We start from the raw sequence: 17,087 nt of genomic DNA, 5'->3' as shown, positions 1-17,087 counted from the left end.
TAAGCTGCTGGAAAGCGTGAAAGGACTACTTGGGTAAAATTATTGTTTAATAATTTGATATTTTAATTAGTAATCATTTTTATTTTATTATTGACGTGGGTTTTTTTGTCTCAGATCGTACATGCGATTCTCCATGGCATTGAAGAGTATATTGTTCTTAATTTGAATTATCTCAGTTCAATAAGTTTGTATTCTTTCATTAATTTGTTAAATAAGAAGTTGCATTTGCCTGAAAATTTCAATGAGTGGAATCTCGTAACTGACGAGCCTGAGCCTCGTCTCCTCAATAGTGCAATCTATGTTGGTATTCAGAGAATGGATGTAGTTGGTTCTCAACCAAATGTTACGGTCACACCAACTGAGGGACAGGTAAATGATGTGATGTTTATGTATGTTGTATAAGATACTAGCCTCCCTCATCCTGACCACCCTCATCCTGACGAGCCTGGCCTCCCTCATCCTGACCACCCTGGCCTCCCACAACCTGACCACCCTCATCCTGACCAGCCTGGTGTCCCTCATCCTGACCACCCTGGCCTCCCTCGTCCTGACCACCCTGGCCTCCCTCGTCCTGACCACCCTAGCCTCCCTCATCCTGACCACCCTGGCCTCCCTCATCCTGACCACCAGCCTGAGGTGGAGAAGGAGCTTGAGGTGGAGAAGGAACTACTGATCTCCTTATCCTTCTTCTTCTTGGGGAAAACATGGAGGTGAAAATCTATTTGGCGGATTTCTAATTCTTTGGACCCTGTCAACCCTTTCAGTTGGTTCCCTTCCATCCTAACCAGCCTGGCCTCCACCACTAGCCTGGCCTCCCTCATCCTGACCAGCCTGGCCTAGTGAAACAACATTTCTTCTTACCTTTCATTAATGCGCTGCAATCCGGACACAGAAATCATATTCCAATGTGTTGAATCCACTTTACATTTTTCAAAAAAATTAGCAATTTTGTTGCTTGATTCTTCTCCATTAAGAGGATCAATATGAAAACCAGAAACACCATCAACAATAATTTCAGCAGGCCCACCATGGTTAGTAGCAAAAGTAGGCAAACCATAGTTCATTGCTTCAATGACAGTAAGACCAAATGCTTCATATAAAGCAGACTGCACAAAAGCTCCCTTTGTGTCTGCGACGAAGCGATAAACCTCTCTGTTCCGATGTCTATCAGTCTTTGCAACAATCCATCTAAATTGACCCTTCAATTGATACTTTTCCATTAAATCATGCATTTTTCGTATTTCTGTCATTTCTTCTCTGTCTTTTGACTTCAAAGGATCAAATAATCCTCCAACAATGACAAGGTTCACTAGGCCTCTCAATCTCGGATGCTTCCCGTACCATTCGACTAAACCAATTATGTTCTTCACAACATCAAGCCTTGCCATTGAGAAGATGATAGGTTTTCTTCTGTTTTCCAGATATCCACTGTTTCCATATAAAACAAATAAGGAAATCAATAAAAAGGAAGAGAGGGAGTAGTTCTGATCTAAAGTCTTTACATTGTAACTTACATATGATCTTTGTTATCCACTTTACTATATAGTAAGTCTTCAATGGCAGGATGAAATTGAGTGAGTCTTTTGTCTTTTTCTGTGTAAGGAAAATAGACAGATTGGTCAGCTCCAGGTGCAGCTATGTTGAACTTAGGATCAAATATATTTATCCCTGAAACAACTCTGCAAAGTCCTGGGAGTGTAAATGTTGCATGACTTTCATACTGTCCAGGTTTATCTTTGCTGCAAACAAAAACATTCACAACTCAGTATGATACAACCCTTTTATTTTCTTGCCCCTCTATATTGATATTTGGTGCCAAATTGAATTCACAATAGTACAGAAAGGTTGTGAAATACTAAAAAAAGAAACAAAACTTTTAGTTATAAGGCCTAACCTTCCAGCAATTTCCTGATATGTGCTGGTTATGATGAAATCTGATGCATTCATTGCAATTGTATCAGCCATGAATTGGCATGAGAAGTGATACTTTGGATCCAATTCTTTCCACTTGACATTTGAATCTTCATACTTAGGTATAAAAGAAAAACTCAGAAGAAAGCTCTCAGTTTTTTTATTTTAAAATATTGTGTCTCTTTAGATATAAAAGAAAAACTCAGAAGAAAGCTCTCAGCTTCATTGATGTCTAGCTGAGGGGAACCATGTCATTTAGACATTTACTAGAGAAGAATCGGGTAAGACCATTTCAAACATTTTGAGGATGTGATATCCACTGAGGTTGTTTTATAGCCCATGGACTAGTAAATTGATTAAGTTATGAATTTTGGCTTTTCATTATGATACATTAATTGGTTTGTTAGGCTTTGAAAGTTAAACAAGATTTGCCTAAATATTTTTTGATTTGACAAATTTGTTAAATCCCTGTCTTAAAATGTCGTCTACGGATGGACTTAAATAATAACTAATAAATTTAGGAACTATTTTAAAATACTAATAAAGTAAATAACGTCTGATAATCAAGAGATATATTTTAAAATAATTTTAAAATTGTTTTTAAGAACGGAAATTATTTATTGTTATAGATTATACATACATAACATTTTACATGAAATTTATGTGTTTATCTCTTGAAGTATTGGATATAATAAAATCACCAAAATTATGGTAGTATTTATATTCAGTCCACATGAACGGTTGCATCAGTGTTATCTAATGGTTATAGTAAAACTAATTACAGGTTTAGGTTAATAAAAATAATTATAGACTTAGGTTTAGAGAAGACAGAATATATATATATATTAAGTTTTACCTTAATCTGGAAACTTGATATAAGTCCAATTTATTTTATTTTATTAAATTTTTATTTTTTTCATTTAACTGTTCTATCAAGTGAAACTATAGACTCCCACTTAATTGATAATAATATAAAATATTAAATTAATATTAAATATTATAAACAAATAATTTTAAAACTTTTTTCTGAACAAACCTACTGTTAACATTTATTCTTGACTTTTATGTTTTTTTCTTCATAATTCAATTAAATTTAAATAAGCTATAAGGAAATCCAAAACTAACTATCGACATTTTTGTTCTTAACAACGCCCTCAAAATTCAAATTATAAACATAAATCGTAAATATTGCCACTGAAATTTAGAATCTTTAAATAACATAGATAAATAGATATCATAAAACTAGAACAATTGAATTAACATAAAGATGATATTATACAATAAAATATGGTGGCTATTAAAGTGAATGTTCAAATTAAGTTCGTCACTTTGGACCAATACAAAAATTCCATTAGTTTTAACCATGGTTCAACTTTATCACAAGATAATATGTAGGGACAACTTTGTGGAGATTATGATTCTTAATTAATAAATCTAATTTTTAATAATTATATTAAAAATATATAATTTAATTAATTGTATTTAACACAATGATTAAAATAATAAAATTTATTATGTTTTATACTTTTAAAGAATATAATCAATATGTTATATGATGTATAATTTGAGATTTCACATTATTAAAAAATATTATTAGAATAATTTTTTGCATAATTTAAATATTTTTCATATAAACTATATTGATATTCTTAAATATAGATTTTGTTGATTTATGCATACGTGCATTGCACTATTAATTTCCTTTATCTGGTTTTATCCTGCTGAATTTTTTTAATGACATTTTTAGTGAGAGTTCGAATATCTTATATATCATTATTTTGTTTGGTTTTGGTATATAGTCTATTGGTCATCTTGTATTTTTTTTAATAATATGATAAATAGTTGATTTAAAGTGTAAATATATATAAAATGTCAGACTAATCCTACTATGTTTTTGTACATTATATTTTTACTAAAAAAAAAGTTGCTAAATATTTCTGCTAAAACAAAAATAGTTTGCAAGAGTCTTTTATTTATAAATAAAAACATGAACTTAATTCATGTATAAGTATAAATACGAGCTTAATCACTCTGATACTATGCAATAGATATATATTATATATATACATGTATGTCTATATGATAATTTTCACATTTTTTAAGCAGCTGTTTAGATCGTTGTCCTTTATTTTCATTTAAAATCATGATGCAAAGGGTTTACACATAACATATATACAGATACATTTATATTTTATATATAAAAAAGAAATAGACATTTATATAATTTAATCTTTTGTCAATGAAGGGTGTCAACATCAATACCCGATTTATGCATAAACTAGTGTCTACCTATGACCCCTATCCGATTTGACGGACCTGTTTCCTTTTGAAATTTTCAAGTTATGAAATTCATTAAGACAATTAATTTTTTCATGTGCCAATAAGTAAAAAAATACCATTTATGTAGCAATTATTTATAGATAGCCGTGACTCATGCCCTTCCATTATTTTTACATAATTTTGTTTCAGTAAATAGTTACTTATTTTATTTTAAAATATAAATATAAATTAATCAAAAAAAATTAATATAGTTAATTAAAAAATAAGATCAAAAGAAGTTTACTTTTTGTTGACATATTTTTATTTATATTTTGAAACATATAATATATATATATATATATATATATATATATATATATATATATATATAAATTATATTAGAGATCATGTCATTTATTTTAACTTTTAATTGTTCACATACATAGACAGGAGTAAAATATTTCATATTTATTATTAATTTTAAATTTTAAATTTTATAATTGTGTAAATTAATTATTATTAAACTTATCGTATTTTATAAAATAAAATAAAAATTATATCTGTTTGATGATCGACAACAAAAATTTGATCCATACTTGATAGTACTATATAGTATTGGCATAACAAAGACACCAAATGAATCTTGTAAGCCGTTCAATGAGGAATATTCCATATGAAGTGTGATTGACACAAAAATCAAAGCATGCCCTTACAAAATTGGCACCAGATCGATACCATAGAATTTTTGTCCTGTTTTATAAGTTGCAACCCCTGTCATGTACTGCAATTTTACTTTGCTGGTTACCATCAAGATTAGGTTGGGACCAACAAGGTTGAAAAGAACAAAGTGCTTTTAATAAATTCTATATATTCTACATGAATCTATGATAACAACCAACATTTGTACATTTTATTACACTAGGCATCCATATGAGTAGACAAACAACAGTATTTAATGACTCACTTTCTTCTAGTTCGATGCTCGATGCATAGCTTCTATCTACGTCACTATTTAAACTAAGTACAACTCTTAATAAATCTAAAATTGAAGTAAGTTTTATAAATAGTTATTGTTTACGCCAAAAGTTATACAATAATATAAGATTTTAGTTGAGAATTGTTAACACTTAAATTGAGTTTAATTGATGTTTAAGTAGTAGAATGAAGATTAGATGAACTAAGGATAATTAAATTCGAGTTAAATGAATTTTTTTTAAGTCCAAAGGACCCCACATGGAATTAGGTAATTCAATTAAAGGACATGTGCTCCAATTTTGTAGCTTCCATGAACAGATATAAGTATTTTTACTAGAGATTGTCTTTAATGCTAATTCATATTTGGATGAGTAAACATAAATGTCACAAGAAATGAGAACTAAAAAAAACACAAAGCATCGCTTGTATCCAATAATGGATAGAAACACACGTTATTACTTGAGAATAATGGAATGAGACATATTATGACGATATTTTTGTAGAACACGATATTATGTCTAGTAAAAAAAGTTTTGCTTATAAATATCTATGTACATTATTTAAAATACACAATTGAAAAAATTATTATTTTTCTCGCAATTTATTATTTATTTTTATAGCTTCTCATTTTAATTATATTTTTTTAATTTAATAGTTTCCAAAACACTCAATGATATTTTTAACACTCCTCGAATTAAAGTTCTCATCACTAACAAACAAATTAAGATTCATTTCTTTATGCAATCGTTTAAAGCAAAAAATAATCACAATTGAAAACTCTGTCAAATAGATTCATCAATTAACTTTCAAATTTAACAATAATAAAATTCAATCCATCTCTCTCGTTTCTTAAAATTCAATCAATTTTTGGTCCTAAATTAACCCAAATTCCAAATTCAATTTTAAAATACGAGTCACTCCCACACCACATCTACACCACTCTCCCCCATATAAATACTCCTCGTCCTCTCTCATTCCTCTTTTCTCTCTGCTCACCGAACCCAGAAAGAGAGAGACTCGAACCTTGTATTTCTTTCTCCTCGATGCATTTTCACGATATTTTTATTTCTCTCTCTCATTCTACTTCATTACACCGATTAGTTAGAGTTTTTCTCATTCCTCTTTTCTCTCTGCTCACCGAACCCAGAAAGAGAGACTCGAACCTTCTATTTCTTTCTCCTCGATCCATTTTCACGGTATTTTCATTTCTCTCTCTCATTCTACTTCATTACACCGATTAGTTAGAGTTTTTTTCTTCTTGCTTATTTACTTCTTAATTATACACCGATTTTGTATTTCATTTTTCGCGATCTTTATTATTTTATACTCAGATTTGTCTAACTTTGCTCTTTTACCAATTTCATCACAAAATAGATTGTGGATAACTAATGAGTGATCTGTGATCTTTATGATGAATCATTCTATCTGAATCTGGTCTTCTACACTCTGGATCTGAGATCTTTTTTAACTATTGTGTGTTTGTAGTATCTAAATAATTTCGGTTTTGTTGATTTGTTGACTGGATTTACTGTCTGATCTGTTATTTTAAGTGAGAATCTCGCTGTTTTTTCTCTATATCATATTATATACTATTAAAGTGATTTGAAATTGGTTGATTTAAATATATAATTCATATAACTTCTAAATGAAAATAAAAATTTCCCTCTATCATGTGCATAGTTGTGTCCACAAATAAATGGTTGCGAGGGCTCAGTTGTTACATTTATGGGAATTGAACGTGCTCTCCATGACATCGACCACTATTAAGACTTATGCACAATGTCATTTGAGGATTTTATTTGGTCGATTTAATAATCTTGTAAAGAAATCGATAATAATGTAATCATTTTGCTTTATTTTTGCATAGGTTGCTTAGGATTTATTGGGGGTGTTTTCCAATTTTTATCGTCTCATTAGTTGGTGCTATATATATATAGACACACACGAGACAATCTCTTTTGAAAAATAACTAATTATACACATGTAATTTCCAAAGTGGAAATCATTTCTTGAAAATAAGTGGAAAATCATTTATACTATTATTACAATATATAAACAAGATACGAATTTTTGTTCAATAGTGGAAGTTACACGTATCATATACTTAGTAAGAAGAGGGCTATTTCTGTATTTATTTAATTTTTCTCTTTCCTCCTCAAACATACAGTATTATTTTATTTTAAACGTAAATAAAATAATAAGAAAAAATTATACACAATTATAAAGTCTTAAATTCAAATACTATATATATTTTTAGTATAGTTTATTTTAAGTTTTGTGTAAACTCTTGTAATTTTATTATTCTTTGTAACAAATAATTGAGAGGTGTGAGTATTTACTTATAAGATTTTTTAATCTCAACTTTCAAGTTACGTAAGACATTTTTGATTACTGAAACAAATTGAAAAGTGAATACCAGGTTGAAGTCATTTTTGTATCATCTATAACTCTATCTATAAAGAAAGCGAAAAGGCAATCCATAGGGACCACACGAATAGTGTTTAGAGGCTAACTAAACATTTGAAATACTTAGGTAGAGTCAATGTCCTGCCCCAACATTTAAATAATATTTGGATGATAATTCATCAATGACCATTTTAAAATATACTAGAGGACCTCATTTTCTTTCATTTTTATATTCAACAATTTGTCTGAACCTTACATTTTAGGTGCACAAACTGCAATCAATTTAATAGATATATATAAAGTGTAACTTAGTTTTCAACTTTACGCGTTTAATGAATATATATTGTTAATATAATTTAGTTTTATACTAATATTTAATAAAAATTATTTATTTTCTATATCATATTATATATTATTAAAGTGATGTGAAATTGGTTGATTTAAATATATAATTCATATAACTTCTATATGAAAATAAAAATTTCTCACTATCATGTGCATAGTTGTGTCCACAAATAAATGTGGTCAGGATGAGGGTGGTCAGGATGAGGGAGGCCAGGCTGGTGGTGGAGGCCAGGCTGGTCAGGATGGAAGGGAACCAACTGAAAGGGCATAGAGGGTTGACAGGGTCCAAAGAATTACAAATCTGCCAAATAGATTTTCACCTCCATATTTCCCCCCAAGAAGAAGAAGGATAAGGAGATCGGTAGTTCCTTCTCCACCTCAAGCTCCTTCTCCACCTCAGACTGGTGGTCAGGATGAGGGAGGCCAGGGTGGTCAGGACGAGGGAGGCCAGGGTGGTCAGGACGAGGGAGGCCAGGGTGGTCAGCACGAGGGAGGCCAGGGTGGTCAGGACGAGGGAGGCCAGGGTGGTCAGGACGAGGGAGGCCAGGGTGGTCAGGACGAGGGAGGCCAGGGTGGTCAGGACGAGGGAGGCCAGGGTGGTCAGGACGAGGGAGGCCAGGGTGGTCAGCACGAGGGAGGCCAGGGTGGTCAAGACGAGGGAGGCCAGGGTGGTTAGGATGAGGGAGGCCAGGGTGGTCAGGATGAGGGAGGCTAGGCTGGTCAGGATGAGGGTGGTCAGGATGAGGGAGGCCAGGCTGGTCAGGATGAGGGTGGTCAGGATGAGGGAGGCCAGGCTGGTCAGGATGAGGGTGGTCAGGATGAGGGAGGCCAGGCTGGTCAGGATGAGGGTGGTCAGGATGAGGGAGGCCAGGCTGGTCAGGATGAGGGTGGTCAGGATGAGGGAGGCCAGGCTGGTCAGGATGAGGGTGGTCAGGATGAGGGAGGTCAGGATGAGGGAGGCCAGGGTGGTGGTGGAGGCCAGGAGGCCAGGGAGAACCAACTGAAAGGGCAGAAAGGGTTGACAGGGTCCACAGAGTTAGAAATCCGCCAAATAGATTTTCACCTCCATATTTCCCCCTAAGAAGAAGAAGGATAAGGAGATCAGTAGTTCCTTCTCCACCTCAAGATCCTTCTCCACCTCAAGATACTTATCCCCCTCAAGATCCTTCTCCCCCTCAAGATCCTTCTCCTCCACCTCAAGTTCCTTCTCCATATTTCCACCCAAGAAGAAGAAGAAGGGTAAGGAGATCAGTAGTTGCTTCTCCACTTCAAGCTCCTTCTCCACCTCAAGCTCCTTCTCTACCTCAAGCTCCTTCTCCACCTCAAGATACTCCTCCCCTTCAAGATCCTTCTTCACCTCAATATCCTTCTCCTCCACCTCATAGAGTTGAAGTTTGGCCTCCTCCACCTAATACTGAAGCTGCTGGAAATCGTGAAAGGACTACTTGGGTAAAATTATTGTTTAATAATTTGATATTTTAATTAGTAATCATTTTTTATTTAATTATTGACGTGGGTTTTTTGTCTCAGATTGTACATGTGATTCTCCATGGCATTGAAGAGTATATTGTTCTTAATTTGAATGATCTCAGTTCAATAGGTTTGTATTCTTTCATTAATTTGTTGAATAAGAGTACCGTTTAGTTTCCCGCAAATAGTGAATTTGGGTGATTGTGTAGAGGTGTGGACCAGGCATCATTGATTAATTTTTCCAATTAATCAATCATTGTTTACTTGCTCGCACATTTAAACCTGCTTTTGTGCTTGTGTCGACAATCAGGATGATATTTGGACGCTTGTGTTAACCTGCTTGTGTCGACTTATATCAAGTTTCCAGATTAAGGTAAAACTTAATATATATATATATATTCTGTCTTCTCTAAACCTAAGCCTATAATTATTTTTATTAACCTAAACCTGTATTTAGTTTTACTATAACCATTAGATAACACTGATGCAACCATTCATGTGGACTGAATATAAATACTACCATAATTTTGGTGATTTTATTATATCCAATACTTCAAGAGATAAACACATAAATTTCATGTAAAATGTTATGTATGTATAATCTATAACAATAAAAAATTTCTGTTCTTAAAAACAATTTTAATTTTAAAATATATCTCTTGATTATCAGATGTTATTTACTTTATTAATATTTTAAAATAGTTCCTAAATTTATTAGTTATTATTTAAGTCCATCCGTGGACGACATTTTAAGACAGGGATTTAATAAATTTGTCAAATCAAAAAATGTTTAGGCAAATCTTGTTTAACTTTCAAAGCCTAACAATCCAATTAATGTATCATAATGAAAAGCCAAAATTCATAACTTAATCAATCTACTAGTCCATGGCCTATAAAACAACCTCAGTGGATATCACATCCTCAAAATGTTTGAAATGGTCTTACCCGATTCTTCTCTAGTAAATGTCTAAATGACATGGTTCCCCTCAGCTAGACATCAATGAAGCCGAGAGCTTTCTTCTGAGTTTTTCTTTTATACCTAAAGAGACACAATATTTTAAAATAAGAAAACTGAGAGCTTTCTTCTGACTTTTTCTTTTATACCTAAGTATGAAGATTCAGATGTCAAGTGGAAAGAATTGGATCCAAAGTATCACTTCTCATGCCAATTCATGGCTGATACAATTGCAATGAATGCATCAGATTTCATCATAACCAGCACATATCAGGAAATTGCTGGAAGGTTAGGCCTTATAACTAAAAGTTTTGTTTCTTTTTTTAGTATTTCACAACCTTTCTGTACTATTGTGAATTCAATTTGGCACCAAATATCAATATAGAGGGGCAAGAAAATAAAAGGGTTGTATCATACTGAGTTGTGAATGTTTTTGTTTGCAGCAAAGATAAACCTGGACAGTATGAAAGTCATGCAACATTTACACTCCCAGGACTTTGCAGAGTTGTTTCAGGGATAAATATATTTGATCCTAAGTTCAACATAGCTGCACCTGGAGCTGACCAATCTGTCTATTTTCCTTACACAGAAAAAGACAAAAGACTCACTCAATTTCATCCTGCCATTGAAGACTTACTATATAGTAAAGTGGATAACAAAGATCATATGTAAGTTACAATGTAAAGACTTTAGATCAGAACTACTCCCTCTCTTCCTTTTTATTGATTTCCTTATTTGTTTTATATGGAAACAATGGATATCTGGAAAACAGAAGAAAACCTATCATCTTCTCAATGGCAAGGCTTGATGTTGTGAAGAACATAACTGGTTTAGTCGAATGGTACGGGAAGCATAATTAAGTAAAAATAAGAGAGTTTTAAACCAAATTTTTTTTTTTTGCTTTTTAAATTAGAAATAAAATAAAATAAGAAATTTTATTGCAGAGCAAAAAATTTCAATTCAGTAAATAAATTAAATTCAATAGTGATATGGCAATCTCCGGCAACGGCGCCAAAAACTTGATTGCGTTTCAGCAAGTGTACTGAATCGTTGCAAGTAATAATAAAACGGTAGTACCGAGTGTCGAACTCAAGGATTGCGTTTTACTATTGAATTATATTTGATTACTAGAATTGAACAAAAAGGTTCCCAAGTTGATTGAAATAATGTTTGAAATTAACAACAATAATAAAATTGATCTTTTATAATGAGAAAAATGTCAGGGATGAGTTTCACTTCGAATCCAACCTTGGTGTCTAATTTGATCCTAGTTACTGAATTCCTTTATTGAATTATTACCGAATTCTCTTTATTATTCTTGCCCTAATGTCTTAGTGACAGAACCTTTAATTCCAAAGTAACCCCTAATTCCTTAGTGGATTTAAGATTAGAATTAAGCATTACCGTATAGAAATTCTCTTGTAAATTATTGCTTTGCAACTAATTTAATTGGTTTCATGACCTGCATCTATCCCTAGACTACAAATTCATGAATTTCTCATCTCAAGCATTCGTAAAGTCCACTTCCGTTTCAAAATACAAGTCGTAGAACATTTTAATGTTGATCAAGCAATAAAAAGCATTAAGCACAGAGATGAGAAAAACAATTCAATAAACTCATTCATATAACTAGAAATCAAATCAGAAAAATAAGGGTTTCATCTGGTTACACTCATCCCTAACAAATAGGGTTTAGTTACTCATGACAGAGATACAAAAGATAAGGATTAAAGAAGAATTACAAGAATGATTCATGGATGATTCTTGATAAAACTGCTTCAATGGCGTTAGAAACGGCCGTCTTTGAGTTTCTATGCTAGGGCACAAGTCTCCCAAGTTCCCCAGAGTCAAAAAGATCCCTAAAACAGTAAAAATCTGAGTTTTTATGGTTGCTGGTGCGTGTCGCGCGCCCCAGGCGCACGTTGACAGAACTGAAACACGAGAAATGTGCTCCAGGCGCGCAAGGCACGCTCCAGGCGCGCAGGGCGCGCTCCAGGCGCACAACATCTGTTGTCTAATGTATTTTGCATTTTTCTCATCTTTTGCGTCTGAATTTGGTTCTGGTGTCTTCATGAAAGTTGTAGATATGGATCTTAGCTTTCATTAGCACTTGGAGTGACACTAATTGGACATCTAGAACTCCAGATATGGCTGAAATACTCCACATATATCATGTTGATTTTTCACCAAAATTCAGCACTGCACTAAAACAAAACGCAATGTAAAATTACGACAAATTCCTACTTAATCAACGAAATAAAAACAAAAAATATTTTATTAACTCAAAGAACAAAAATCAACAAAATGTATCAAATAAATCCTTAATTTAACTGATGATTGAGGATAAATAAGACTAAAATAGTGGGAAAATATGCATATGATGAAGAGTCATCAATTTTCCAGGATGAGGGACTTGAGAAGGAGGAGGAATCGGATGAGGAGGCGAAGGTGGAATTCCCAGCTTGGGAGCAAGGTGATCTGCCATCCATGTTCTGAGTAAAGCAGTCTCTTGATCGTGTTGAACTTGTCTTGCCATGATGATCTGTAGAGCAGCCATAATGTCAGAGTTGGAGGGTGCAGTTAAGGTGGGAGTAGAGTGAAGGTGAGCAGAGGGTTGAGAGGTGGTAGCAACAACAGTGTTGGAAGGAATAGGCATTGTAGAGATGGATGGAATAGAAGCAAATGAGGATGATACAAAGGGTAGGGGACCAACAAATGTGTTAGAGGGGCCAGCAGTAGTGGGAAAGTTCAAAAACTGACTAATGCCAAAGATGGATGAGCTGGTTTTCTGAGGGGAGATGAACAGTGGAGACATAGTAGAGAAAAATGGATTAGACAAGAAGTTACTAAAGTCATGGGTAGGGGAGTGAAGTGTTTGAGAGTAAGAGGGAATGGCTGAGGATGATATGTTGGATGTTTGAGCAAAGAGGGTGGAAAGAGTTGGGATATTTTCTGGAGAACGTTCTGGAGGTGGTGGAGAACTTCTGGTGGTGGTGGAGAATGTTCTGGTGTTGGGATTTTTTCTGTGGTTTCCTCAGGACCAGTAGGAGGTGATGAGAATGAAATAGGGTTTGTGGTAGGTCGTCGTCCTGCTGATCTTCTCCGTTTTAATGAGGTGGGAAAGGATGGAGGAATGGGTGTTTGAGCAGAAAAAGTTTTACGCATATGAGACAGATTCTTGGTAGAAAATTTGGAGATTTTTATCAGAGATGTTTCAGATGCAAGAGAGACTCCACAATGCCTGAAGATTTTAGTCAGGACCATGTCATAAGGCACAATATTCTTTCTGTAATCTTTGTTGGCTGCACAAATCATGTGCTGGAGAATGACATATGGTAGATTCAGTCTCTTGCAGTTTAGAAGATGATGAATGAGCAAAGCATCATTATCAGACACATACTCATGACTTCCACAGTGTGGAATCAAGGTATGTTGGCACATGTTATTGAACACCTTGGGAATAGGCTTAAGATAGGTGGACAAATAACGAGTGGAGTCCTCTTCAAACAAATCAGACAAAACTTATGTCTTTCGAAGACTCAAAGTCGAATACCAGTGGTCACCAAAAACAGATGGCCCTTATGTTGGTAGCTGAAGATAGGTGGCCAAAATATCTGGAGTCAGTTTGATTTCCACTCCCTTAATTGTTGAGATGATTAGAGATTTGTCAAAAAATGTTTTGGCATTGCAATAGAATGCACGGACAACATCTGGGTAATACGATTCATAGATTTTTAAGAATGATGTCCAGCCAAGAACATCAGTATGATGCTGAACAGCATTTCCGTCAACAACAAGATTGTTAAAAACAAAAACTCGGCCAATCCCAACTGGGCGTTGAGCCCACTTTTCTTTGAAGAGTTTTGTTTTTGTAGGGGAAATCAGAGGAGGAGTAGTCTGTTTTGGTTTCTTAGTGGGGGAGACGGTTCAGAGGCAGATGATGTGGAAGTAGAAGAGGACAGAGGAGATGGAGAACGTTTGGTTTATTTTTGTGAGGAAGATTGTGGATGGGGAGAAGATTCTGGCGGAGGAACAGCCTGAGCAGGAGAACGTTCTTATGGTGGGGAACATTCTGGGAAAAAGAAGGTGAGGAGAAAACTGATTTCTGACTTTAGAAGATGGAGAGAAAAAAGTGGAATAATGATGAGTATGTTGCCCAATAGTAACTGTTTGTACCTAGGAAAAGAGGAAAAGCATTTTAGGGGATTGAATAGTGTATGTGTCAGCACTCCATCTTCAGACAAAAGGGCACGTGTAATAAATGCCAAGATTTGTCTTTTTGATTTTGAGAGGGAAAATCAGACTGTTGGTTTTTTCAGAACGGAGAATGATGAGTCGCGAAACGGAGACTGATAAACGATCTCCGTTTTCTGCAGAAGCAGATTTTAACCAGAATTTTCTGGATTTTTTCATGATTTTCAATTTTTCTTTGATTGAATTGAAACTATCCTCAACAAGAGGCTTTGTAAAAATGTCAGCAAGTTGATTTTGAGTATCGACAAAGATTAATTCAGCATATTTCTTATTTACATGATCACGAATGAAATGATGTTTTATTTCAATATGTTTTGATCTAGAATGTTGAATGGAATTTTTGGACAAATTTATAGCACTTGTATTATCACAATAAATTGGAATATTGGAATAGCTTACAGAGTAATCTTGAAGTTGGTTTTTAATCCACAAAACCTGTGAATAGCAGTTTGCCGCTGAAACATATTCGGCGTCAGTTGTGGATAGTGCTATGGTGTTCTGTTTTCTGCACGACCAACTGATTAATGCTTCGCCTAAGAACTGACATGCTCCACTCGTGCTTTTTCTTTCAACTTTATCTCCAGCATAATCAGCATCCCAGTATGCTATAATATCAAAATGTGAACCTTTTCTTCTTCATCAAGTTTGTTTCTGAATACCCATCGAGTGCCAATGATTGTTTGGTCTAATGGATCTGGTACTAGAGTCCAAACTTCATTTTTCTCAAACTACAGTAGTTCTTCCTTCATGGCATTTACCCAAGATTGATTAGTAATAGCATCTTTGATTGATTTTGGTTCAATCTGAGATATCATTGCCATGTTGTCTTCATCATTCTTGAATGATTTTCTGGTTCTGATTCCATCAGCCGTGTCTCCAATGATCTGGGTTTGAGGATGATCTCCAATTGTCTTCCAGCTTTTTGGTGGAGAATGAAACGGAGATTGTTTATCAATCTCTGTTTTCTGTAGACTGTTTTGTTGCTGTGTTTCAATTGGAGTTTCTTCTTCCTCATCCTTTTTACTTATGTCTAAGTCATCAAACTCATCAAACAATATATGCATACTTATTTCAACAACGCTAGTTCTCAAATTGAACACTCTATAACCTTTAGATTTGGTTGAGTATCCAAGAAAGATTGCTTTGTCAGATTTTGCATCAAATTTTCCAATAAGATCTTTGTTGTTTAAAATGTAACAATAACACCCAAAGATATGAAAGTAAGAGATGTTTGGTTTTCTGTTTTTCCAGATTTCGTATGGAGTTTTGTTGATGATTTTTCTGATAGATACACGGTTTAAGATATAGCAAGATGTGTTTATGGCTTTAGCCCCAAAGTATCTTTTTACATTTGATTTTTCTTAAATAGTTCTTGCCATTTCTTGTAGTGTTCTATTCTTTCTTTCAACAACTCCTTTTTGTTGTGGAGTTCTTGCACATGAAAGATTGTGAGATATACCGAGTTCATCAAAAAAAGTTTTTGAATGAAGCATTGATGAATTCTCCTCCATGATCACTCCTTACACAGATGATGCTGGAGTCTTTTTCATTTTGAACTTTTTTAAAAAATGTTTTGAATGCTTCAAAGGAATCATCTTTTTGTTTTAAAAACAGAACCCATGTAAATCTTGAGAAATCATCAACAATAACAAAACCATATTTCATTCCTCCTAGACTTGTTGTTTTGACAGGCCCGAATAAGTCTATGTGAAGTAGTTCAAGAGTTCTTTTTGTTGTTACAAAATATTTTGTATGAAAGCTACTTTTACTTGCTTACCTTTTGCACAAGCTTCACGTATTTTATCTTTCTCAAAATTAAGTTTTGGTAAGCCTCTAACAAGATCAAGTTTGGAGATTTTTGAAATAGTTTTCATGCTGATATGTCCAGCCCTTTTATGCCAAATCCATTTATCTTTATTGATTGATATAAAGCATGATTCATCATGTAATTCTTCAAGATATACAACATATAAATTTTTCTTTCGTTTTCCAGAAAACAGAATTTCTCCAGTTTTAGCTTTCTTGATTTCACATACCTTTGGCTTAAAAAGGACTTCGCATCCATTGTCAGATAGCTGACTTATGCTTAGTAAATTGTGTTTTAAACCTTCCACATATTGAACATCATTTATTTGAGCAGAGTTTGTCTTACCAATGGTTCCATTACCTTTAATTTGAGCTTGATCATCATTTCCAAATGTGACCGAACCACCATCCTTCTTGATGAAGGTTATGAAACAGTTTCTATCTCCTGTCATGTGCCTTGAACAGCCACTGTCCAAGAACCAAGGCTTTCTTTTTGTATTTGGAAAGCCAACCTGCATGTGATATTATTTCAGTCTTAGGTACCCACTTTGTTTTGGGTCCTTGAGAGTTAGTTTTTTCTTTAAAGTGGTATATCATTCCCTTTTTAGAAACAGTTGTGTTGTTAGTTGTTGGTTTTGAAATGGGTTTAACAGTGTAGGATTTAGAAGATTTGAGCTTTGGTTTAAAAGAGTTTTCAAAATGTACA

General features: G+C 33.9%; 2 protein-coding genes across 2 annotated transcripts; one reads left to right on the top strand and one right to left on the bottom strand.

The window, feature by feature from the left end:
• Nucleotides 1–857: 857 nt before the first annotated feature.
• Nucleotides 858–2,009, bottom strand: LOC101494350 (sucrose synthase 6-like). Its single transcript, XM_027330312.2, has 3 exons — nt 1,895–2,009; nt 1,515–1,739; nt 858–1,428 (listed from the first exon to the last, which is right to left on the bottom strand). Exons 1-3 carry the CDS (start codon nt 1,963–1,965, stop codon nt 858–860), a joined length of 867 nt encoding a protein of 288 aa, XP_027186113.2. The 5' UTR covers nt 1,966–2,009.
• A 7,526-nt stretch (nt 2,010–9,535) lies between these two features.
• On the top strand, nt 9,536–10,993 carry LOC101494981 (sucrose synthase 6-like). The gene is made up of 4 exons (XM_004513881.4): nt 9,536–9,577; nt 9,677–9,739; nt 10,476–10,609; nt 10,765–10,993. The coding sequence occupies exons 3-4, from the start codon at nt 10,539–10,541 to the stop codon at nt 10,991–10,993; spliced, it is 300 nt and encodes a 99-aa protein (XP_004513938.3). The 5' UTR covers nt 9,536–9,577; nt 9,677–9,739; nt 10,476–10,538.
• The last annotated feature ends 6,094 nt before the right edge of the window (nt 10,994–17,087 follow it).

The sequence above is a fragment of the Cicer arietinum genome, chromosome 3 (genome assembly GCF_000331145.2).
Source record: "Cicer arietinum cultivar CDC Frontier isolate Library 1 chromosome 3, Cicar.CDCFrontier_v2.0, whole genome shotgun sequence".
Taxonomy (NCBI): Eukaryota; Viridiplantae; Streptophyta; class Magnoliopsida; order Fabales; family Fabaceae; genus Cicer; species Cicer arietinum.
This window is presented reverse-complemented; position numbering and strand designations above follow the sequence as displayed.